We start from the raw sequence: 27020 nt of genomic DNA, 5'->3' as shown, positions 1-27020 counted from the left end.
GATCACATTGTAATTGAGGGCTTTCACATGCAGAATGGTGTTACCTGCAAAAAGAACACATTGTAATTGAGGGCTTTCACATGCAGAACGGTGTTACCTGCAAAAAGAACACATTGTAATTGAGGGGTTTCACATGCAGAATGGTATTACCTGGTAAAAGAACACATCATAATTGAGGGGGTTCAAAAACTGGGAATGCATCACCTTTGATTAAATTTAAATTTAGACATACAGCACGGTGACAGGCCATTTTGGCCCATGAGCCCGTGACGCCCAATTATACCCAATACGTTTAGAATGGTGGGAGGAACCCAGGCAAACACAGGGAGAACGTACAAACTCCCTACAGATGGCATGGAATTTGAACCCTGGTCCCGATTGCTGGCGCTGTAATAGTGTTACACTAACTGCTACGCCAACCATTGCACACTATTCTTTCCAGTGAAACTGAAACTCTCTCCTCCAATCATCAGTCCCACCAACTATTGACGTCTTGACTTTATGTGGAAATCTACCTCAAGCTGTTACACGGAGACAGGCTCACCAGCCCACTGTGCATGCCATCTTTAACGAATCTTATCTGGATCTATTATCTGTCACCAAAGTAATCAGGAGGTGCCATGGCTAATGTGGTGGTGAGCTCAACATGATTGAAGCACTAGTGACCTGGGTTCAAATCCGGTGCTATCTGTAAGGAGTTTATAACTTTTTCCCCCGTGTCTGCGTGGGTTTCCTCCTACCCTCCAAAACATATGGGGATTATAGGTTAATTGGTGTATTTAGGGGGGTGTGGGCTTTGGGCTGTACAGTGCTATATGTCTTCATTTAACCCAGCAGATGGGCCACACCCTTGAGTAGAACATTTATGATGAGAAAAGCACAGATGCTGGAATCTTGAGCAAACACCAAGTTGCTATGGGTCAGGCAGAATCCACGGTGAGGAATGGTCATTCAAAGTTTCGGATCAGAAACCCAGAATGAATGATATAAAGTATATGAAGGGGGAAAGAAGCCGGGAGAGGAGGTAAGATGGGTTGAATCGTGGACAGGTGAGAGACAGAGAGAAAGATGGAGGGAGGCACCACTGTGACTGGGAGGTGAAGTTCAAGTGAAAGGTAAGAACAGGCGTAGGTAAAGAAGAAATGGAAACAGTGGAATCGGATGGAGGTGGGTTTACCTAAAAGTAGAAAACTCATTCCATTATGTTTAAGGTTGTTTGGGATGAAAATGGTATGTTCTGCACAAAAGTGTTGGAGACTCTTGGCAGGTAACACAGGATCCTTGAGAAGTGAAAGACAGTTCACAATTTGGCTTGAGCCCTTCATTAGGAATGTGGAGACAACAGGTGGACACCTGAATAGAAGGATGGGGGAGAAGGGTGAAGAAGGAGCAGGGAGAGGAGCACATGCGAATAGATAATAGGAGGGAGGGTAGAAGGTGAGAAGTGATGAGGGAGAAGGCAGAAGGTTCTGCCTGACAGTAGAAGGCACGGTGAGCTGGAGGAAGGGAGACAGAAGGATAGAGAAAGAAAAACTGGGGGTGTATGTTCACAGAAATTGGAGAATTAGATGTTTATGCCATCTGGTTGGAGAGTCTGAGACAGACTACAAGGTGTTAACAGAAGAACAAAATAAATAAGGGCCAAGAGCCTGCTCCGCCATTCAATTAGATCATTGCTCATCTACACCTAACTGACTTTTCCCCATATCCCTTAATTCCCCTACTATGTAATTATGGGAGATTTTAATTTTCCACATATAGATTGGGAAACACATTCTGTGAAAGGACTGGATGGGTTAGAGTTTGTGAAATGTGTGCAAGATAGTTTTTTACAACAATATGTAGAGGTGCCGACCAGAGAAGGAGCAGTATTAGATCTACTGTTGGCAAATGGGATGGGTCAAGTGACGGAGGTTAGTGTTGGCGAGCACTTTGGGTCCAATGATCATAATGCCATCAGCTTCAATGTCATTATGGAAAGAGAGAAGTCAGGGCCAAGGGTTGAGGTTTTTGATTGGGGAAAAGCTAGATTTGAGGAGATCCGAAAGGACTTGCAGGGTGTGCATTGCGACAATTTGTTTTATGGGCAGGATGTAGTAGAGAGATGGAAGTCTTTTAAAGATCAGATTTTGAGAGTGCAAAAGCTTTATGTTCCTGTTAGGTTAAAAGGAGGGGCAAAAGGTTTGAGAGAGCCGTGGTTTTCAAGAAATATTGGAAACTTGGTTCGAAGAAAAAGGGAGGCGTACATTAGATATAAGAAGCATGGAGTTAAGGAGATGTTTGAAAGACACATTGAATGTAAGAGGAATCTTAAGAGAGGAATTAGGAAAGCTAAAAGAAGGTACGAGGAAACTATGGCAAGCAGGGTGAAAACTAATCCAAAAGAGTTCTACAAATATGTTAATGGTAAAAGGAAAGCTAGAGACAAAACTGGTCCCTTAGAAAATCAGAGCGGAAAACTGTGTGTGGAGCCTAGAGAAATGGGGGAGATATTGAACAGTTTCTTTTCTTCGGTATTCACTAAGGAGAAGGATATTGGGAGATGTGAGATAAAAAAAGCAAATTGGGTAAATATGGGGAATATAGAGATTACAAAAGGTGAAGTTTTAGGGCTTTTGAAGAATATAAAGGTGGATAAGTCTCCGGGACCAGACGGGATCTTCCCCAGGACATTGAGAGAAGTGAAGGAGGAAATAGCAGAGGCTCTGGCGGTAATTTTCCAAATGTCATTAGATATGGGGATAGTGCCGGAGGATTGGCGCATTGCGCATGTGGTTCCGTTATTTAAAAAGGGTTCAAGGAGGAAGCCTGGCAACTATCGGCCTGTAAGTTTGACGTCTGTGGTAGGTAAATTAATGGAGAAAATTCTTAGAGATAGTACTTATAAACATCTGGATAGACAGGGTCTGATCAGGAGCACTCAACATGGATTTGTGGGAGGAAGGTCATGTTTGACCAATCTGATTGAATTTTTTGAAGAGGTGACTAGGAATGTGGATGAGGGTAGCGCAGTGGATGTTGTCTATATGGACTTTAGTAAGGCCTTCGATAAGGTACCACATGGAAGGTTAGTTAAGAAGGTGCAGTCTTTAGGTATAAATTTTGAGATAGACAAATGGATTGAACATTGGCTGAAAGGGAGAGGCCAGAGAGTGGTAGTGGATAATTGTCTGTCAGGTTGGAGGCCGGTGACCAGTGGTGTGCCTCAAGGATCTGTATTGGGCCCATTGTTGTTCGTTATATACATTAATGATCTAGATGATGGGGTGGTGAACTGGATTAGTAAATATGCAGACGATACTAAGATAGGTGGAATAGTGGATAATGAAGAAGGTTTTCAAGGATTGCAGAGGGGTTTGGGCTGCTTAGAAAAGTGGGCTGAAAAATGGCAGATGGAATTTAATGCTGATAAGTGTGAGGTGCTTCATTTTGGTAAGAAGAATCAGAATAGGACATACGTGGTAAATGGGAGAGCATTGATGAATACAGAAGAGCAGAAAGATTTAGGAGTAACGGTACATCATTCCCTGAAGGTAGAAACTCATGTGAATAGGGTGGTGAAGAAGGCTTTTAGTATGCTGGCCTTTATCAATCATTGCATGGAATATAGGAGTTGGGAGGTGATGTTGAGACTGTATAAGACGTTGGTATGGCCTAATTTGGAGTTCTGTGTGCAGTTCTGGTCGCCTAATGATAGGAAGGATATAAACAGAGTGGAGAGCGTGCAGAGAAGGTTTACCAGAATGTTACCTGGGTTTAAGCATCTAGAGTATAGGGAGAGATTGGACAGATTAGGTCTTTATTCTTTGGCGCGTAGAAGGTTGAGAGGGGATTTGATAGAAGTATTTAAGATTATGAAAGGGATAGACAGAGTGGATGTGGATAGACTATTTCCGTTAAGAGGAGGAAAGATTAAAACAAGGGGACATGAGTTAAGAATTAAGGGGCAGAGGTTTAGAGGTAACATGAGGGGGAACTTCTTTACTCAGAGAGTGGTAGCCGTGTGGAATGAGCTTCCGGGAGAAATAGTGGCGGCGGAGTCAATTGTATTATTTAAGAAAAGGTTGGACAGGTATATGGATGAGAAGAAGATGGAGGGTTATGGGCATTGTGCAGGGAGGTGGGACTAGAAAGGGGTGTTTGGTTCGGTGCGGACTAGAAGGGCCTAATGGCCTGTTTCCGTGCTGTAATTGTTATGTTATGTTATGTAAAAATCTATGTAACCTTGTCTTAAATATATTTACTGATGTTGCCTCCATTGCTTCAATGGGCAGCAAATTCCATAGATTCGCCACCTCCGTCCTAAATCTACTCCCCTGAATCTTGAGGCCATGCCCCCCTCTTTCTAGCCTCCCCCACCAATGGGAACAACTCTATCTTATCTATGCTTTTCATAATTTTATATTTCGATAAAATTGCCTCTCATGTAAATTCCAATGAGTACAGTCCCAGATGACGCAATCTCTCCTCCTAGGTTAACCCTGCCATCTCTGGAATCAAGGTGGTGATCCTCGTTTGTAAGGCTTCCAAATCCAGTCCATCCTTCCTCAAGTAAGGAGACCAGAAGTACACGCAGTTCTCCAGATGCAACCTCACCAGTACCAGCAATAACCTCCCTGCTCCAAAATTCAATCCCTCCAACAATGAAGGGCAATATCCCATTTGCCTTCTTGATATTCTGCTGCAAATGCAAACCAACCTTTTGTGATTCGTGCCCAAGCCCTCCCAAGTCCTTCTGCACGGCAGCAGGCTGCCATCTCTTGCCATTCTGATCTTCCATTTTTCCTTCCAAAGAGGATAACCTCACATTTACCAGCATTGTTGTTCCTTCACTTTGTGGGCAGCCCTGATTTGGCAGTCCATGAGCCGTGGACAGACATGTTGGTGTGGGAATGGTGTGTGGAAATAAAGTGATTGGTGACTTGGAGGACCTTGCAGTTACAACGAACAATATAAACTGATGTGTTCAAGGCCGGGTACAGACCTGTCTGTGTGGGAATGGGGAGAGGAAATTAACGTAGAACATTATAGCAGAGGACATCCCTTCAAACCACAGTATTGTGCTGATCTGTGTAAACCTACTCCACAACAATCTAACTTCTCCCCACCTCACACCCTTAATCTTCTATTTTTCTTACATCCATATGCCAAATTTCAGAGTCTTTTGAACTATTCCACCATCACCTCCAGCAATGCAACCCACCACTCTCTGTGGTGGCAACTCCCCTAAACTTTTCTCCACTCACCTGAAACAGATGTCCTATGGTATTAGTTTTTGTCGCCCCTGGAAAACGTTGCTGACTGTCCACCTTTATCCTAACCCCTCATAATTTTCAGAATCAGAATTTATTGTCATGAACAAGTCACAAAATTTATCGTTTTCCAGCAGCGTCAAAGTGCAAACATTTCACACAAAAAATAAATAAAAATAGTGCACAAAAAGTCAGTCAGGGCAGTGGCTTTGGTTCATTGATCATTCAGGAACCTTGTGGAACCTTGTGCCGCTGGGTGCTCGTCTTTAGGCTCCTGTACCCTTTCCCCGATGGTAGCAGAGTGAAGAGGGCATGGCCTGGGTGGTGGGGGTCCCTGAGGACAGAGGCTGCTTTCTTAAGACACTGCCTTATCTTGTATACCTCTAAATTTTGGTTACAGGAAGTTCTATGATGACTTTCTAGTGAGGTGCTGACAAGGACCCCATCTGCTACCCCAGATGTGTAAAGGATCCCATAGAAAAGCAGGAGGACTCTTTCTGATCAAAGCATCCTCTACACAACAGTCACAAAAAGAATTATCTGGGCATTATTGCATGAGACCTATGTTTGCATTGCACAAAATCGGTAGAGAATGGCTTGAGGAGATATTGTGGTCATGAATGGTCTCAGTAAGAGTGCATCATTAGTACATTCCTCCATGGACTCTTGTTTAACGAGGCATTACTCTTGGTGTTGTGTTTGCAAACTTTTGTCTGCTTGGTGTCCGGAGCCCACCTGACCAGTGGTCATCCTGGATGGGCCCAATGCACCTCACAAGCTAATTTGTTCCAGGATTCTGTCCCAGCAAACACTTTGATGCTTTGAACCCTCATTGAAATGACTGATTCAAATGAATGCTCATTACTGCAGGTACATCGCTCCATAACAACTCATTTTCCTTCACTGGCCACCCAAGTTTCTCTCTCCCATAACCTGGAGACCCCCACCTTGGCACATTGGCTTAACACTAATTTGCTCTTTCTTTGGACCCAGATTCTATCTGGCCCACAGGTTGATGCAGTAAGTTAGAACATGGGACATTGCAAGCACAATCAAGGCCCTTCACCCCACAATGTGGTGCTAACTCATGTTCAAAGGTTCAAAGGGTTTTATTGTTGTCACGTAAAAATGTAATACACATGATATAGTGCTCTATTACAACAAAGACCATTGCCCAAAGCCCCTAACAATGAGGTAAACCTACTCCACAACCATTTAAACCATCCCCACTTCACACCCATAACCCTCTATTTTTCTTGCATGAATGCGACTCTCTCAGAGTCTTTCAAATATCTTTACTTCACCACCACCTGCAGCAATGCATTCCAGACACTCAAACCTCCCCTAAATTTTCTCCTACTCACCTTGAACAGATGCACTTTGGCATTTGCTATTGTCACCCTGGGAAAAAGGTGCTGGCTGTCTACCCTATGTCTCTCGTAATTTTGTAGTCTTTCATTAAGTCATCTCATCCTTCTTCGCTCCAAAACCTGCCCTCATAAGACATGATCTCCAATCCAGGCAACATCCTGGTAGGTCTCTTCTGCACTCTCTCTATTGCTTCCTGAAATGAGGCGACCAGACTGAACACAATATTCCAAGAGTGGTCACCTCTCGGCCTTCATCTCTCAAAAGAGAAAAACCCTAGCTTATTTCTTATTAATATTCTGAGCATGGAATTCCTCTTTAGTTTTCTGATTCAGTTTTAACCATGAGCAAAGATCATGGAGAAGAGATATTGGACAATAACTTGCTCTTGTTTTGGAATCATGCAGTCAGTGTCAAGTTGGGTTGAGGGCATCATGGTGTTATGCCTGGACTGCAAGATTTCTGCTCTTCAGTAACAATAATCATACTTTTTAAACTTTTTCATTAGCTTTCATTTTCATTTAATTTTACTCCCTTCATGAGTGCAGTGGGACATCGGATGCAGCGGCCTCTCCAGGACACCAGTCATTTCATTTTTGTTTTATTTTAAATATAGCTACATAGTACAGTTAAATTGTTAAAAAGTTACTAGTTTGAATTTTTATAGTTATGGCTATCCAATGATATAACCAGAAGTATTTAGTTATTTAGAAATGTTTCTACTCACCCTGGGAAGATCTGCAGGACGAGCTATGCGACTACAGTCTGCTGCGACGGGCGGACGGGAACACAGGTGGACAAGGCCCAAGAGCCCTTGGGATGGCAAGGAAAAAGGAAGTGGTGCGCGAGGTGGAGGAAGCGCGGTAAGCGAGCAGGGATACGTGCTAGGCTGAAGGCGCACCCATTCATTCTGCTCACCAATGTCTGTTCCCGGAGGAACAAAATGGATGACATCCAACTCCAGAGGTCTTCGCAACATGAGTACAGGGACTGCTGTGCTTAGATCTTTACAGAAACATGGTCCGGATGCCGCCTTTCAGCAGGATGAACTCATCTTATTTTGGGGGGACAGAGATGCTCAAGATCCTTCAGTGGCCTGTGTGTCTACATCAACATAAAATGGTGCAAAGACTCGGAACAAATTTCCAGTCGCTGCTCAAAGCTGGTGGAATTTGTGACAGCCAGATGTAGAGCATTTTATATAGCGCGGGAATACACCACGGTCATAATAGTCGCAGTGTACCCCCCCCAGCACCAATGCCAAAGAGGCAATCTGGGAACTGTACGAGGCTATAAACGAACTGCAAACCGCACACCTTGACGAACTGATCATTATCACTGGGGACTTCAGCCAGGTGAACCTCAAGTCAAGGCTACCTAAATTCCATCAGTATGTGGACTTCGCTATGAGAGGGCAAACACATTGGACCTTGTGTTTACAAACATTTCTGATATGTATCAGGCAGAGCCTCGACCCCACCTCGGATGCTCAGAACACATCTCTGTTATGCTAACCCCAGCATACAGACCACAGACTAGTCTGGAAGCAGGTTAAAACCTGAACAGTGAGGGCCACTCATGCACTTCAAAACTGCTTTGAGCGCTGTGGTGATATGGCTGTATGTACTGGCTGGCCCACCCTCTGGGGGGTCTCCCTACCTTAGCTCCTCCTTTGATCCTTCCCATGTGACCCCTGGCCATAAACGTCGAGTCCCCTCTCCTTTCCGCTCATTTTCCTAGCCTAGACCTGGGCCAGCAGTCTCTTGCTCAATAAAGCCTATCGTTCCCCTCAGTCTTCCGTCTGCGTCATTATTGGGGCTACCGATAGCGCCCAACAATTTATTGAGCTAGATTTTTGGAACTCTCCGGTTATGAAGAAATTGCTGCACCCCAAATGGCTGGAAGTTGACCCCCAAGTCCCAGGTGCATCTGTACTCTTTGAGCAGTGGATGAACTGCTTCAACAACTTCCTTGATGCTGCTGCGGAGGTGGTCGACTCGGATGAAAAGAAGCTCAAGATCCTTCAGGCACAAGTCACCCAGAAGACCTATCTGACCATCCAAAGCAGCGCAACCTACAACGAGGTGATGGCTTAGCTGCGGGTGCTGTATAAGCCGAAAGTGAACGTGGTTTACTCCCGTTACCTGCTGGTGTCCCGGAAACAACAGCCAGGTGAGTCCACTGAAGAGTTCGCCCGGTCCCTGGTCACACTGAGGAAAGACTGTTTGGGGGATCTCACAGGCCCGGCCACGATATCACTGAACTAGTGCATGGAAGAGCTGATCAAGGACACCTGCGTGTCGGGGTTGAGGTCAGACTACATCCGGTAAAGACTCTTCGAGGAGGACCTGCTCCCTCCCAAAAAGGCTATTGAACTGGTCAGAACTCTGGACTCGGCCCAGCACCAGGCAGTGTCAATCACGGGCAGAAGCGGGCCAACCATGCACATTCCACCATGAGGGCCAATGGCCTGGGACTCAGCGTCAGGCATCAGTGACCCGACTGCGGCCACAATCATACCGATCGCATCGTCGAGGTGCAACTTCTGCGGGCAGGCCAGGTACGCGAGGCGCCTCTGCCCTGCGAAAGGAGCAACATGCTCAGGTCACTATCAAAGGGCCACTATCAAAGGGTCTGCAGAACCCGATTGCAGCCAGTGAGCAGTGCAGTGTGCATTTCCGAAGAGTTTCCGGTGCTGACCACGTGCATGATGAGGGGAGCGCCATCTTACCGCCACCGCTCCCAGACTTGGTACCTCGGCCTATCGTCACTTCTGGCTGCCTCGACTCCATGTCCGGCATCTTCTTCATCTGATGCTGCATGGTCCACATGGAGGTTGCCATCTTGGGCAGGCCTCCCCACCAATGATAACGATGAAGTAACGCCACTCCTCGTTTCAGTGATACTAAAAATCAAGCCAGTCCTCACCTGATCTTGAACTCAATGACGCAGATCGAGGTGAATGGACATAAAATTAACTGTCTTTTTGATAGCGGCAGTACGGAAAGCTTCGTATACCCTATGTGGTCCAGAGACTCTCCATCCCAGTCCGACCCATGACTGGGATGGTTTCAATGGCGGCCAGTCGAATATTTAGGGTATTGTGTAGCGTTGCTGACGGTGAGGGGGGGGGGAGAAACATTAATGACTTTGCTTTAGGAGTCATGCCTAGTCTCTGCGCACCGATCCTCCTAGGCCTTGACTTTCAGAGTCAGTTTAGGAGCGTGACGATGGCATTCGGAGGTCCACAACCATCATTAACCGTTCGCAGCCTTCGGTGTTTGGGTGAACATCCCCGACCAAATGGCCACCCCCCCGTTACTGTCCTGTGGCCCAAATACCCGGTCCTCGGCACCGTCCAGCAGTCCCTGGCTATGACCTGCAGCCTCACCATCTTAAGGGTTCCCCCTCAGTCGCTGTTTGCGAACCTCACCCTGGATTGCAAACCCATCGCCACCAAGAGTCGGCGCTATAGTTCGGAGGATATGCAATTTATCCGGGCTGAGGTTCAGCGACTCCTGGCAGAGGGGATCATAGCCCTTAGCACCAGTCCCTGGAGAGCACAAGTCCTCATGGTCAGAGAGGCAGGCAAACCATCAACCGCTTCACCCATCTGGATGCATACCCGCTCCCCCAACTTGGTCAATAAGGTCGCCAAATATAGAATTTTTTTGACCATTGATCTCATTGGCTTACCACCAACTTCCCCTCCTTCCGAGCGGTTGAATTGATATTGGATTTGAAGCTGACGGGAAACCTTTCCACTTCCCGTGGGTACCCTTCGGTGTTACTAACGGTGTTTCTGTTTTCCAGAGAGTAAAGGACTGGATGCTGGAGGAACACGGGGTGACGGCAATGTTCCCCTACTTCGACAATGTCACCATCTGCGGCCATGATCAGCAGGACCACGACGCAAACCTCGCCAAGTTCTTGTGTACGGCCAAGTTACTTAACTTGACATACGACAAGGGCAAGTGCGTGTTCAACACAGAGCGCCTGGCCCTTCTTGGATGCATCATGGCACATGGTGTCATTGCTCCTGACCCTGACCGCATGCGACCACTTCTAGAACTCCCTGTCCCGTGCACCCTGAAGGCGCTGAAACGATGCCTAGGGCTGTTCTCAGTGGGTGCCCAACTACGAACTACGCCATTAAGGCCAATCCTCTAAAATTTTCCACTATCTCCAGAGGCCCAAGCTGCTTTTAATCAGATCCATGGACATTGCTAAGGCCATGATGCATGTCGTGGATGAGTCAGTCCCCTTCCAGGTGGAAACCGATGCCTCCGACTTCACGCTGGCTGCCACATTAAACCAGACAGGCAGGCCGGTAGCATTTTATCCCCTATCCTTCACGGCCCCGAATCGCGGCACTCCTCTGTCGAGAAGGAGGTGCAGGCGATCATTGCGCCACTGGCGGCACTACCTAGCCGGTAAGAGATTTACTCTGTTGACTGACCAGAGGGCAGTGGCCTTCATGTTCAGTGCCAAATAACGGGGTAAAATCAAGAACGACAAGATTCTGAGGTGAAAGATTGAGTTAACCATCTACAACTATGACATCTTGTAAGCTCAATGATCTCCCGGATGCCCTATCCCAAAGGTCATGCGCCAGTGCGGATCTCGATCTCTCCAGGTCCTATACCTGTACCAGGTCTGTGCCACCTGAGTCACAAGGCTCTATCACTTTATTAGGTCAAGGAACCTCCCATACTCCATTGAGGACGTCTGGTCCACGACCAGACGCTGCCAAATCTGCGCTGAGTGTAAGCCTCAGTTCTACCGGCCAGAGAAGGCACACCTCATCAAGGCCACCCACCTTTTCGAACAACTCAGCGTTGATTTCAAGAGTCCCAACCCGACCACAAATAGGAATGCCTACTTCCTGACAGTGGTGGACAAATTTTCTAGGTTCCCCTTTGCAATCCCCTGCCCACATACGACCTCAGCTACGGTCATCAGCATCTTCACTCTGTTCGGGTACCCCAACTACATTTATAGTGACCGGAGGACCTCATTCATGAGTGAGGAGCTGCGTCAGTACTTTTTGACCAGAGGCATAGCCACCAGCAGGACCACCAGCTATAACCCCAGGGGTAATGGCCAGGTGGAAAGGGAGAACAGCACTGTCTGGAAGGCAGTGCTCCTGACCCTTAGGTCCAAAAATTTGCCAATGTCCTGCTGGCAGGACATCTTGCCCGAAGTTCTCCACGCCATCCGGTCGTTACTGTGCACCACTACTAACACCACCCTGCATGATTGCCTCTTTGCTTTCCCTAGGTGGTCGGTGAATGGTTCTTCCATCCCTCCCTGGCTGACAACCCCAGGGCCTGTTCTGCTTCGAAAGCACGTCAGAGGCTATAAGACGGATCCACTGGTTGAAGCAGTACACCTCATTCATGCCAACCCCAGTACGCATTTGTAAAGTATCCAGATGGCTACGAGGACACGGTGCCCGACCTGGCAAGGACCGGAGACCCTGAAGACTGCCTTGCCATCTGCTGACCATGCCGCGGACCCGATGGTGCCACACCCAAGCACAGCCCTGGAGTCCGAGCTGCCCAACCTGCAGCCAGATGTCCTGGCTCCTACCCCTCCTTCAGCTGTGGAGGACCCCCCCAGCACTTCTGGAGTCCACCTCCAGCACCCCAATCCCTACAGTTCTAGCAGCGGACACTCCCCCGTCGGCCCCCACTTTCGAGGAGCGCTGTACTGAAACGTCGGTTCCCCAGCGGTCTGGCAGACAGAGGAGGCAGCTTGTGCGGCTCAACCTCTAGCCAGAGTTGGGGTGGGAGCACTCACTTCCTCGACCAGTTATTGTTGATTGTTAAATGTTATTGTTTCTGCTCTGATTGCCTCCATGTTTTGTTTATTATCGGTGAGCTTTTTAAAAAAAGGGGGGTGAATTTGGTGATATGGCTCTATGTACTGGCTGGTCCACCTTCCGGGGGTCTCCCTACCTTAGCTCCTCCCTTGATTCTTCCCGGGGTCTCCCTACCTTAGCTCCTCCCTTGATCCTTCCCATGTGACCCCTGGCCATAAAGATAGAGTCCCCTCTCCTTCCCGCTCATTTTCCTAGCCTAGACCTGGGCCAGCAGTCTCTTGCTTAATAAAGCCTATTGTTCCCCTCAGTCTTCAGTCTGCATCATTATTGGGCTACTGATACCACCCAACAAGCGTACTGACTGGAACATGTTCAAGGAAGCAGCAACCGGTGGTAACTGCGTGAATCTGGAGGAGAACACGGCAACAGTGACCAGCTACATCTGATGATGTCACTGTGCCCAAGACCATTATAACTCACTCTCATCAGAAGCCATGGATGAATATGGAGGTGGGCGTGCTGACACAAGCTTCAGAGCAGACGACAAGGTAGCCCTATTGCAAGAGCCAAGCTGTCTAAGGCCATCAGGAAAGCAAAGTGGGGACTTGCCCAGTGCATTCACAGTCACCTCCCGACAACAAGGACATGCAACGCATGTGGAAGGGCATCCAAGATTTCACCAACCACAGGACTACATCTCCCTGTGATCCCTCCCTCCCAGAGGTACTGAACGACTTCTATGTGAGGTTTGAGGCAAAAAAAATGACGTGGTGGCGAAGAAGACCGGCTCTCCTCCAAATGATAAAGTACAGTGGCTGACGTGAAAAGAGAGCGAAGTAAGGTCATCCCACAGAAACCTATTGGACCAGATAACGTCCCTGGTGGAGTGCTCAGGGGATGTGTGGCTCAGCTAGTAAATGTTCTTATTGACATCTTTAACATTTCCCCGAGAAGCCCCGAGGTCCCAAACTGCTTCAAAGCCACCATCATTACTTTCCTGCAGAAGAAGTCGTCTGTGTCCTGCCTCAATGACTGCCGCCTTGGTGAACTCACGTCCATCGTCATGAAGTGCTTTGAGAGGCTCGTCATGGGGCACATCGAGCCCCTGATGGACCCCCTGCAGTTCATGTATAGATCCAACCATTACGGATGATGCCATCACCACCGCCCTCCATCTAGCCCTCGCCCACATGGAAAACAAGAACTTGACTCTTCGTATGCTGTTATTGACTTCAGTTCATCATTCAACACAAATCATACCACAGTATCTGATAAGTATCCTGCTGGCTATAAACATCCCCCTCTACAATTAGATTCATGACTTCCTGTTGGGGAGACCTCAGGGAGTCTGGATTGGAAACAGCATCTCCAAGACCATCACAGTGAGCACAGGGTCCCACAGGGCTGTGTGCTATTCACTCTGCCGACTCACGACTGTGCAGCTGACCACAGCTAGAACCACATCATCAAGTTTGCTGATGACATGACCGTGGTGGGCCTTATAAGTAAGATTATCGAGTCATGCAAAGCAAACAACATGTATCTGAATGTTGACAAAAAAACAAAAGAGAGGGTTGTCGACTTCAAGAGGGCTCAGAGGGATCATGCTCCATTGATGGCTCCACTGTTGAGGTCGTCAAGAGTATCAACTTCTTTGGAGTCTATTTGTTAGAGAATCTCAATTGGACCCTTAACACCAGCTCCATAGCCAAGAAAGCCCAGCAGTGCCTCGACTTCCTGCGAAGGCTGAGGAAAGTTCATGTCCCACCCTCCATCCTCACTACATTCTACAGAGGATGTATCTAGAGCTTCCTGTGCAACTCCATCACCGCCTGGTTTGGAAGCTGTACCTCCTCAGACTGCAAGACCCTGCAGAGGACAGTGAAGTCAGGGGAAAAGATCGTTGGGAGCTTCTCTTCCTACCTTGAAGGACATTGACAACACTCAATGCAGGCAAAAGAAAATAAACATTGTGAAGGACTCCACACACCCCTCACAAACTGTGGAGGTATGGCAGCACTCAGGCCTTTACGTCCAGATTGAGCAACAGATTTTACTCCCCCCAAGCTACCAGGCTCCTGAATTCCCAGGACACGTGCGGATAGTGTACCATGGAATATTAATGAATTGTAGCCCTGCTAAAGGCAGAGCTGCTGAAATAAATGCTGTCCACACACCAAGCACGTTAAACCAGTATCTGCCGTTTATTCAAACCACCCGCGTTCCTTTTTAGGGGAGGTGCCAGGCGTTGGCTGTTCGCTGCAGTGATTCAGACCATCGTGTACAGGGTTGACCCGGCCCACTACAAGTCTTAATATTTTAAATGTGTTTAACTTTTATTCTAACTTATATTTATGTAAATATGCTCCATGGTCTTGGAGAAATGCTACTGTGTCTTTAGCATGCGAGCTTGGTATGAACAATTAAAAAAAAAAATGACTTGGAACTCCTGTTGCAGAAATGTACATCTCAACATTCACTCTTCTGCTATTGCACACCCCCAAGTATATTCCCTCCCTCCAGCCTATTCCATCTCCTGATTTCACTGCTGCTATTTCCTGCTGACCCACAAGCCCTGGGTTCCAAACCTTTGCCTCCTCAATCCTTACTCTAGCCCCAACAGAGCTTCTTTGGCCTCCAATTTCCCTCCACCATATAATTCCAGCCCTCGTTCTTACCCAAACACTGAATCTCAGGGGTGGTAGAAGAAGTCATGGGCACTGCAGCTCCTTCTGATCCTCCTCTGGCACACCCACTGATATTACTGGCAGGCAGTTCCAAGTGCGGGAGGATACAATGAAACCAGCTGAATATTAAAAGGACCGGATGGAGTGGACTTCGAGAAGATGTTTCCAGAAGTGGGAGAGTCTAGGACCACAAGGCACAGCCTCAGAATAAAAAGATCATCCCTTTAGAATAGAAATGAAGAGAAATTTCTTCAACCAGATGGTGAACAATCTGTAGAATTTGTTGCCACAGATGGCCATGAAGGCCAAGTCAGTGGGGAGATTTAAAGCAGAGGTTGAGGGGTTCTTGATTAGTGAGGGTGTCAAAGGTTACAGGGAGAAGGCAGGAGAATGGGGTTTAGAAATACATCAGCCATGAATTGGATGGCGGCACAGGCTCAATGGGCCAAATGGCCTAATATGATCCTACATTGCATGGTCTTACAGCCTCTTACCTCGGTAATCCTGTGCAGTAATGTCTGCTCCATTTTCAATCAGAATTCGGACTATTTCTTCATTTCCAACACAGGCCGCGAAGGACAACACATGTTCCCCTGAAAAGGCAATGGAGCAAGATATGAAAATGGAATCTGTATCAAACACAGAGATTGGCGACCAAGAGATTGCAGATGGTGGACTCTGGAGCAAGTAAAATGGACTACTGGAGAAACTCAATGGGTCAGTAGCAGCATCCGTGTGAGGAAGGGAGGGAGGGAGGGAGGGGTGGGAATGTCGATATTTCAGGAGGCAGCCCACCAGCAGGGCTGGGTATGATGGATTACTCAGTCATTCGGACAACACCCACAACAAAGAAATAGAGGACCTTTTAACTCAGGAGAGAAAAACAGAAAAAAAATATTAACCAGAGGGAGTTGCTGCACAACTTTCATCAGTTTAAGAGGGAAAAAATTGCTGGCTGCTTGAAAATGATGAATTGAGTGTTGAGCTCTGAGGTTCACAACCTGTTGGGCTGGATGATGATGGGCTGTTCCTCAAGCTGGTCTTGTCTCTTCTTTGGCTTGGCTTCGCGGACGAAGATTTATGGAGGGGGTAAAAAGTCCACGTCAGCTGCAGGCTCGTTTGTGGCTGACCAGTCCGATGCGGGACAGGCAGACACGATTGCAGCGGTTGCAAGGGAAAATTGGTTGGTTGGGGTTGGGTGTTGGGTTTTTCCTCCTTTGCCTTTTGTCAGTGAGGTGGGCTCTGCGGTCTTCTTCAAAGGAGGCTGCTGCCCGCCAAACTGTGAGGCGCCAAGATGCACGGTTTGAGGCGTTATCAGCCCACTGGCGGTGGTCAATGTGGCAGGCACCAAGAGATTTCTTTAGGCAGTCCTTGTACCTTTTCTTTGGTGCACCTCTGTCACGGTGGCCAGTGGAGAGCTCGCCATATAATACGATCTTGGGAAGGCGATGGTCCTCCATTCTGGAGACGTGACCCATCCAGCGCAGCTGTAAAGCCATAGAAACCATGCAAACTTCCCGCACCGACCAAAATATCCCACCCACACTAGTCCCACCTGCCTGTGCCTGGCCCACGTCCCTCTAAACCCATCCTATCCATGTACCTGTCCAATTTTTTTTTACTTGAATGGTACCTGCCTCAACCACCTACTCCAGCAGCCATTCCATACAGCACCTGTCTGGTTTCTGTTAAATCTCTCCCCTCTCACCTTAAATCTATGTCCTCTGGTTACTGATTCCCCTACTCTGTGCAAAAGACTCTGCGTTCACCCGATCTATTCCTCATGATTTTGTACACATGTATGACATCACCCCTCATCCTACTGCGCCCCAATGAATAAAGCTCCAGTCTGCTCAACCTCTCTCTGTAGCTCAGGCCCCCAACTCCTGGCAACATCCTTGTAAATCTTTTCTGCATCATCTCCAGCTTGACATCCTTCTTCCAGCACGGTGATCAAAATGGAAAAAAATGACTCCAAATGGAGCCTCACCTACGCCGTATATAAGTGCTACATGACCTACTAACATAGTATTTATTACTGTGACTGATGAAGGCCAATGTGTCCAAAGCCTTTTTGACCACCCTATCTATCTGTGATGACTATTTCAGGGTTCGATCTTGTCATTGCTCTGTGAGGAGTTTGTACATTCTCCTCGTGACCATGTGGGTTTACTTTTTGTGCTCCTGTTTCCTTCTACCCTCTAAAAACATATGGGGTTGGGAAGTTAATTAGATGTAATTGGGTGGCATGGGCTTTATGGGGTAGAAGGCTCTTCTACTGTGCTGCATTGTTAACATTGTTTTGGAGGGGGACTGTTATATAAAAGATTTCTTCACCACACCTTTTAATCAGCACATGAATTGAATATTAACGCTCCACATGAGCTTTCCCAACCTTCTCCATCTAAACTCTCTCAATCTCTTCTTTTCTCCCCCAGATGTTTATCCCACAGGAGCTTTAAAAGAGGTCTGTAAAATGGATGCACAAGTCGAAGGAAGCATGGAGGGATGGTTCAAGGTTTAAACTAACACCCAAAGAATCAGGTACAACAAGAGTCTGATTGTACAGAGGGTAGTCACCTGGAATCCATTGCATGTAGAGGTGGGGTGGGAATGGAATCAATTAAAAGGGGAGCTAGAAGGTACTTAAGAGAAAAATTTTCAAGATAACAAGGGCAGTAGGAACAGCACAGACAGGATCAGTCTATTTGGAGCTGAGATTGACTGGATGGAACAAATGCGGGTCTTCCACGATGCAACAAATCTGTGATTTACCTTCTTCTCTCAGATCAAACACATGATTCTCAACTGTTCCAAAGAGTGCCCTCCATCTCTTCCCTCTCCCAGTGGGTTTGTCTTGTGTCCAACTCTCCATCTTCTCTGCCACGTATCACTCCCTAACATCATCACTAGTGATCGAATTATTGCTTGATGCTTCGGTGAAAGCTCATGCTGTGTGAAGTTGTTGTACAAAGGCAAATTCAGGCCAATGGCCTGAAAGATTTCAAGATGACCAAACGCAATATTTCTGGTGTCAGGCCACAATAACATTATGGCCAGAATTCATTAAACAGGGGCCATGGATCTGGAGGGTTGTCATTGAAACCACTGAAAGATTCCTGCCCCTTTTCCCAATCAACCCCATGTGATCCACTTCTCCAGCTGGTGCACTGTCCTCTCCTTTGACTTTTTACCTATTATAAATACAAGCTACTAATTAGTTCAAGAGTATTGATTTCCTTTCAAAACTGTGTTAATAACAGTAATTCCGAAGAAAGGGAAGGATTGTCTATAACCTTTTCATATAGACCTATAATCACTACTGATATCCAAAATACATTTTTGGATAACAAATACTTTTGTAAATTGGATAAAAGTGTTATATGATCATCCAAATGCAAAAATGGTTATGAATAGACAAATATCAAAACGTTTTTTGTTAGAAAGGTTATCTGAACAAGATTATCCATTATCACCTTTTTTTATTTGCATTAGCAACGGAGCCGTTGGCAGAAATAATTAGAAGAGATAAAGAAATTAAGGGATTTGAAATAGGTAATAAAGAACATAAAATTAGTTTGAAGACCAGAAATATCATTGAATATGAGATTAATAGAATATGGATTAGTATTGGGTTAATGTTGATAAAAGTGAGGTGATGCCTATGGTGAATATGGATTATTCACAATGTAAGAGACTGACAAAATTCATGTGGCAAAATGAACCAATTAAATATTTAGGAATAAAAATTGGCAGAAAAATAAATAATTTATTTTAGTTAAATTACTCACTGCTGTTAAAAAAGATAAAAGAAGATGGAAAGATTTACTAATATCATTAATAGGATGAGTGAATTGTATTAAGATGAATATTTTTCCAAGAATACATAATTTATTTCAATCATTACCCAATCATGTGCCAGAAACATTCTTTCGGAGTTTGAATAAAATTAAACGTGAATTTATTTGGAAAGGTAAAATGCCAATAATTGGTCTTGAAAAATTAATATGGAAATTTGATCAGGGAGGACTAAGGTTACTGAATTTTAAAAATTATTATAAAGCAGATAAATTGAGATTTTTGTCCTCCTGTTATCAAGTGAGTGAGAAAACAGCCTGGGTTCAGATTGGAATGTATAAAATTGGAGAAATTATTTCAGAACAAGTTTTGTATAAATGGAATAGTGAATTGTTTAAAGGAAAAATGGAAGTACCAATTTTAAAACATATTTGGAAAGATTTGAGTGTATTGCTAGGACAAATTATGGAGATAGAGAAATAAAAAAAAATCAAGAATATTTTTATATAAGGAAGATATAAAATTTAAATTGGATAAATATCAAGAAAAATTTTTAACGATAGCAAAGAAATGTATAATAGTAATGTAGAAAACTGAGAGTGTGGTACTATTAGTCATTTGGAAGATTGAAATGCAAAATTGTAGACCTTTAGAAAAAAATTACTTATAGGTTAAAGAATCCAAATGAAAACTATTATAAAATTTGGGAACCATATATGGATTTTTTGAATAAAAAAAAGTCCATCCACATCCTCCACTTTGCCCACCCCTCTCATTTGGTAATTTAAAAGAATATGTTAAAAATGTTATTTCCATATCTATATATATATATATATATATGTATATATATTTATATGAAGACCGCAGAGCCCACCTCACTGACAAAAGAGGAATAACTCAACACCCAACCCCAACCAACCAATTTTCCCTTGCAACTGCTGCAACCGTGCCTGCCTGTCCCGCATCGGACTTGTCAGTCACCAACGAGCCTGCAGCAGACGTGGACATACCCCTCCATAAATCTTCGTCTGCGAAGCCAAGCCAAAGATATAGATAGATGTGTGTGTGTGTGTGTGTGTGTGTGTGTGTGTGTGTGTGTGTGTGTGTGTGTGTGTGTGTGTGTGTGTGTGTGTGTGTGTGTGTGTGTACTCTTTTTATTTTTTCTTTCTTTTGGGGAAGGGGGTTGGGGAGATAATTAAAAAATTTATTGAATCATTTTGTATGGTTTATCAAGTTACTGTATTATTGAATTTATACTTTGCATTGATACAAATGTTAAAATGTTGATTCCTGTGGAATCAAGGAGCTTTTAGCGATTTAATCAGTGGCCCTGTAAAGGGCTCTTTTGAAACTGACCGAATATTGAAAGGGCTGGATAGTCACGGAGAAGATGTGTTCAGTGGTGGGAGACTCTAGGACGAGAGGGGACAGCCTTAGAATAAAAGCATGTCCCTTTAACACAAAGATGAGGAAACATTTCTTTACCCAGTTGGTGGTGAATCTGTGGAATTCATTGCCACAGATGGCTGTGGAGACCAATGGTATGTGTAAAACAGAGGTTGATGGGTTCTTGATCAGTGAGGGTATCAAAGGTTATGGGGAGAAGGGAGGAAAAGAGGTAGAGAGGAAAAACACATCAGCCATGATTTGAATGGTGGAGGACATTCAATGGGCTGAATGGCCAAATTCTGCTCCTGTGTTTTATGGTGTTATAGCTTCAGGCAATCCAAACCCACTAGGTTTTTTCAGCTCTCTCCCTCACAATAGGAAGGACCTGGCCTCTCCGGTGCTCCCAAAGTGTACGAGTGTTTCTTTTCAGTTGCAGAAGTGACTCAGCTCGGAGTCAAGGACAGGGGGGCTCATGGGGGTGGGCTCACTTGAACTCTCCTTTGCTGAACTTCTGTCAGGTGTGAGCTTCATCCAAAACAACTGGTCACTTCCTGATTTTCATGACTACTTGCTTTCCTCAGGCTGAAGACTAATGAAGGGTCCCCGCTTCCTGCCTGCCCATCACCATTCAAGCCATTAGTTTCTGTTCCACCCTACCTCCCTGGCATCATACACCACTCTTCCTTCTCCTCCCCTGCAGTACTCTAGCCCCGACCTCTGATCATTTTTGAGATTAAAAACACAATGCTGGAGAAACTCAGCTGGTCCTTTATGTAGCAAAGGTAATAATACATAACCAACCTTTCAGGCTTGAGCCCTTCAAAGTATGGAATAATGTCAGCAGGCATCTAAACACTTGTGCCCACATCTCCTCCTTCACCACGGTCCTGGTTTAATTGAAGCAACATTTCACTTGTGTATCTGCAGAACTGATTTACTCCATCCAGTGCTCCCTTTGTGGCCTTCTTTACATCGGAGAGTCCGGGCACAGACTGGGAGTTACTTCGCTGAGCACCTTCGTTCCATCTGCACCAGTGACAGGGACCTCCCAGTGGTCAATCATTTCAGTTCTGCATCTCACTCCTATACTCACATGTAGGTCCATGCCCCATGTACTATCCTACCAAGACCACCCATAAATTGGAGGAACAAAACCTGATATTCTCTTTGTGCTCTTTCCAGCGGGATGGCATTAACATCGACTTCTCCAGTTTCTTGTACCTGTTTTCCTTCTACCCCGCTCCCCTTCCCTTTCTCCACCCCTTTCTTTCTCTATTCACCCACCCATCCCTCCCTCCCTTCTCCATCTTTGTGACCATTTTCCTCCCCCTCGTCATCCCCCTTTCCCTTTTATTCAGACGCCTGCCGACATTATTCCATAACCTGATGAAGGGCTCAAGCCTGAAATCTCCGTTATGTATTTTTTTTATCTTTGTTAAAGGACATTGTTGGACCAGCTGAGTTTCTCCAACTTTGTGTTTTTACTTCAGTCATAGTGTTTGCAGATTTTTGTGCTTTACTTCATACATTTTCAAGAGAATTATTGTGGCTTCAGCTGTCCAGAGCCTGTCCAAAGCAGTAGCACCCCAAGTATATCCTTTAACAAACTCCCAATTCTTAACGTCCTCTACCTACAGAGCTACTGTATCGACGTTGAAGCATTTTACAACATTTGAGAAGCAGCACAGAGAAAAGATGTTGCTATTGAATTTAAGATCTAGAATCTTCCCTTGTGTCCCAACACAGAGACCAGTCTGCTGTGAATGTGTCCGAGGGAAAAGCTCATGGTTCTCTTGTACCCTGGGCATCTGCTCCCAGTGGTTTTGATACCGTCTCCAGGCCCACATGGATCGAGCACTCACCATAATACACCACACTCTGACTGCCATGTCTGAAGAAGGTCCCGGTCGCTCGACAAGTGGTCACATCTGCTCCTCGGCTGATTAGTTCTTTCACCAGACTCACATTCTCATTGGCCACAGCGATGTGAAGTGCTGTTACTCCTTTCACAGAAAAATATTTGGTCATTTCCAACCCACTCTGATTAATTATCTATCGACCCACATGCAGATAATAATGTTCCTGCCAAACTCTTGCTCACTTTTCATTGACTGCACTCTCAATTCTCACTCTCGGCCCACCTCTCACACTCCCCCAAACTCCTCACTCCCCCCAACTCCTCACTCCCCCCAACTCCTCACTCCCCCCAACTCCTCACTCCCCCCAACTCCTCACTCCCCCCAACTCCTCACTCCCCCCAACTCCTCACTCCCCCCAACTCCTCACTCCCCCCAACTCCTCACTCCCCCCAACTCCTCACTCCCCCCAACTCCTCACTCCCCCCAACTCCTCACTCCCCCCAACTCCTCACTCCCCCCAACTCCTCACTCCCCCAACTCCTCACTCCCCCCAACTCCTCACTCCCCCCAACTCCTCACTCCCCCCAACTCCTCACTCCCCCCAACTCCTCACTCCCCCCAACTCCTCACTCCCCCCAACTCCTCACTCCCCCCAACTCCTCACTCCCCCCAACTCCTCACTCCCCCCAACTCCTCACTCCCCCCAACTCCTCACTCCCCCCAACTCCTCACTCCCCCAACTCCTCACTCCCCCCAACTCCTCACTCCCCCAACTCCTCACTCCCCCCAACTCCTCACTCCCCCAACTCCTCACTCCCCCCAACTCCTCACTCCCCCCAACTCCTCACTCCCCCCAACTCCTCACTCCCCCCAACTCCTCACTCCCCCCAACTCCTCACTCCCCCCAACTCCTCACTCCCCCCAACTCCTCACTCCCCCCAACTCCTCACTCCCCCCAACTCCTCACTCCCCCCACTCCTCACTCCCCCACACCTCCCCATCTCAATTCTCACTCACAGCCCGCCACTCATACTCTCTCAATGACCTGTCCCTGTACTCCTGACCCCCTCTCCTACCTTCATCACAATCCCCCATCACTCCCCACTCCCCCTATCCCACTCACTCCCCACACCTCACTCCCCATGTCTCCCCACTCTCCATGCCTCAGACCTCACTCCCTCCCCCCCACTCTTCCACACCTGACTCTATACTCACACTCCTCACCTACTACCGAGCCGCAGTACTGCCTCTGAAGGGAACCTTTCTGCCTTAGCTTGGCTCCTTCTATCCCTCAGCATTAGTCCCAGGCCCCTACATGCTGACCTTCCCTACATGAGCCAGTACCTTGGTATAGTTGGCCTGTGATGGAAATGTTCAGCAGGTCCGGAGCCACCTGAAGAAGTACTGTCACTGCCTTCTTGTGATTGTGCCTGACTGCTACATGCAGCGCTGTCTCCCCCACTGCACCTGTGACAGTGGGACAAAGAGAAGTCCTGAGGCCTTCATAAACTTACTGGTGATTCACAAATTTATTGAACATTCACATAACATTCAGGCTATACCAGGAGTCTAAGGGGTGGCACAGTTAGCCTAGTGGTTTGGGCAACGTCTTTACAGCGCCAGTGATCAGGACTGGGGTTCAAATCTCCCACTGACTGTAAGGAGTTTGTACCTTCTCCCTGTGTCGACGTGCATTTTCCCCGGGGGGGGGGGGGTGGTTCTGGTTTCCTCCCATCGTCCAAAAGTACCAGGGCTGCAAGTTAATTGGGTGTAATTGAGCGGCACAGACATGGGCCAGAATGGTCTGTTACTGTGATGTATGTCTAAATGTTAACAAATTAAAATTTACAGGGCTAGCATAGGGGAGGATTTGGGAGAAATTGTTATTGGCTGTGAAATTGTATTGGGTAAAATGATGTATTGAAACTTGATAAATCCCCAGGCCTACCAGGCTACATCCCCGAGCACTGAACCCTTTAGACTGTGGCCATTTTTAACATTTCATAATATTTACTGCAGACTGGGCCCATGGGTGAACTACAGTACAAACACCAGCCAGAACCAGCTGGCCAAACCAGACCCGGAAAAGGGGAACATGGAGTACACACGCTTGTTGGAAGTCCCTGAAAACAGGGACACAGAGTCCAAAGGGTTAAGCAGGTCATTCCCAAGATATTGGATGATAAATATTCGCATGGTACTTATTGGTACTCACAACAAAGATTCTTTGAACATCATTTACAGTCTGGATCAGTTGCTTCCGATTGGAGGATTGATAACGTGACACCAGTTTCTAAGGAGAGAGAGGTGCACCAACGATTGATAGAATTGTTGGTGTGCTTTTGATAGGGAATTATAGACCAGTTAGCCTGACTTTGGTCATGGGAAAAAAGCTAATCAATTGTTAAAGGTGCCTTTGCTGCTCATTTGGAGAAGAGTGAGAGGATTAGTCCAAGTCAACATGGATTTACAGAAGGGAACCAGCATTTTTGGAGGATGTAAGCCAGACAGTGGGGGGCCAGTTGTCATAGTGGATTTGGATTTTGATGGACGGTTAATAAAATCCTGCAGAAGAGATTGCTGTGAAAAGTTGAAGAACATGGTCTAGGAGGTGGATGCAAAACTGGAGGCAGATGGTGGCAACACAAGCTATTTACAATAAATATTAATGTTCTAGGCAAAGGAATTGTACATAACATCTCCAGGTTTGCACATGACCCAAAGAATGGAGGGCAGTGAGAGCTAAAAGGAAGATTCCAAGAGGCTGCAGGGTGACTTGGACAGATGAGGAGAGTGGACAAATGCATGGATGATGTAATGTGATGTCGATAAATGTGAGGTTATCCATTTTGGGGGTAATTCTTTCTTTGGCATTGCTTCGCGGACAAAGATTTACGGAGGGGTAATGTCCACGTCAGCTGCAGGCTCGTTTGTGGCTGACAAGTCTGATGCGGGACAGGCAGACACGGTTGCATCGGTTGCAAGGGAAAATTGGTTGGCTGGGGTTGGGTGTTGGGTTTTTCCTCCTTTGTCTTTTGTCAGTGAGGTGGGCTCTGCGGTCTTCTTCAAAGGAGGTTGCTGCCCACCGAACTGTGAGGCGCCAAGATGCACGGTTTGAGGTGATATCAGCCCACTGGCGGTGGTCAATGTAGCAGGCACCAAGAGATTTGTTTAGGCAGTCCTTGTACCTCTTCTTTGGTGCACCTCTGTCTCGGTGGCCAGTGGAGAGCTCGCCATATAACACGATCTTGGGAAGGCCATGGTCCTCGATTCTTGAGACGTGACCTACCCAGCGCAGTTGGATCTTCAGCAGTGTGGATTCGATGCTGTTGGTCTCTGCCATCTCGAGTACTTCGATGTTAGGGATGAAGTCGCTCCAATGAATGTTGAGGATGGAGCGAAGACAACGCTGGTGGAAGCGTTCTAGGAGCCGTAGGTGATGCCGGTAAAGGACCCATGATTCTGAGCCAAACAGGAGTGTGGGTATGACAACTGCTCTGTATATGCCAATCTTTGTGAGGTTTTTCAGTTGGTTGTTTTTCCAGACTCTTTTGTGTAGTCTTCCAAAGGCACTATTTGCCTTGGCGAGTCTGTTGTCTATCTCGTTGTCGATCCTTGCATCCGATGAAATGGTGCAGCCGAGATAGGTAAACTGGTTGACCGTTTTGAGTTTTGTGTGCCCGATGGAGATGTGGGGGGGCTGGTAGTCATGGTGGGGAGCTGGCTGATGGAGGACCTCAGTTTTCTTCAGGCTGACTTCCAGACCAAACATTTTGGCCGCAAAACAGGACGTCAAGCGCTGAAGTGCTGAATATACAGCCACAGTAAATGGCTGGTTGGGGAGGGGGGGGGGCTGATGATGCCATCAGCCCATGATCCATCTCCCTTCAAGGTAGGGGCGGTGGGGCAGTGGGAGCCGGCAGGGCAGCGGGAGGTGTCGGCAAGGCAGCAGGGGGCAGCGGTGGGGGGCAGCTGGGAGCTGTCGGGAAGGGCTATCGGGGCAGTGGGGGCTGTCAGCAGGGAGCCGGGGGTTCAAAACACAGCAGAGCAATGGTCGCCTTCCCTACCCATAATCCCCCATGCAGCTGGAATTGCTCTGACAGGTTCATGACAGGTGGTGTTACGCCATGGCAACAGTCGCCCCGCCTCCATTGAATCCTGAGGACGCTATGTGGCGCGTCTGGATATGAATGGGATGCTGGAGTAGCCTTTTAGGGCTGCTGTCTGAAAGGGAAGTTCTGAGGTTTCTATCCGCTCCAAGGCAGAGGCCTGACGTGAAATGGCTTAATGTTCCGCAAACTCACAATGTGCTATGTTGGAACTCTATGGGAAACTGATCGTCATTTGTGTGGGATGGAGAATTAACGGGAAGCTTGGGGTCATGCGGTGGTCTGAACAGATCTCTTAAAGCAGCTACCATTTATTTCTCCATGATGGAGGCTGGGGGCACTGAAGGAATTTTATGCCAATGAGTGCACTGAATATCATGCCCAGTTTAACTCCAGTGCCATTGCATATCTAGAAAATCAACTTTAATGAAGCCAGCACAGGATGGATTTTCATCCAATGAGCTGAGGGAAGTAAATGTCGGTCCACAAACTGGGGGTGGAATTGAGAGAGAGCTATCTCACCAACCAACTCCATGGCAGTCTGTGTTGGAAAGCGCTAACATTAACACTGCTACATGCAACTGGTCACAGTCTTCATCAAGGGACACACGATAGGATGCAGATGCTGCGATTGCAGTGAACACACCGAAATGTTGGAGGAACTCATCCGGTCTTTTCAGGATCAATAGGAAACAAAGATATGTTGCCGACGTTTCAGGCCTGAGCCCTTCTTC

At 46.8% G+C, this 27020-nt stretch overlaps 1 protein-coding gene across 2 annotated transcripts in view; it reads right to left on the bottom strand.

Moving 5' to 3' along the window:
- LOC138759105 (transient receptor potential cation channel subfamily V member 6-like) overlaps positions 1 to 27020 on the bottom strand; it is a 95167-nt gene that overhangs the window by 57420 nt on the left and 10727 nt on the right. For both annotated transcript variants that reach the window (XM_069929016.1, XM_069929015.1), the window contains exons 3-5: positions 23522 to 23644; positions 22181 to 22321; positions 15626 to 15724 (exon numbers count right to left, since the gene is read on the bottom strand). In XM_069929016.1, the coding sequence (XP_069785117.1) occupies positions 15626 to 15724; positions 22181 to 22321; positions 23522 to 23644 (363 nt within the window). The remainder of the gene's footprint in view (positions 1 to 15625; positions 15725 to 22180; positions 22322 to 23521; positions 23645 to 27020) is intronic.

The sequence above is a fragment of the Narcine bancroftii genome, chromosome 3 (assembly GCF_036971445.1).
Source record: "Narcine bancroftii isolate sNarBan1 chromosome 3, sNarBan1.hap1, whole genome shotgun sequence".
Lineage (NCBI taxonomy): Eukaryota > Metazoa > Chordata > Chondrichthyes > Torpediniformes > Narcinidae > Narcine > Narcine bancroftii.
This window is presented reverse-complemented; position numbering and strand designations above follow the sequence as displayed.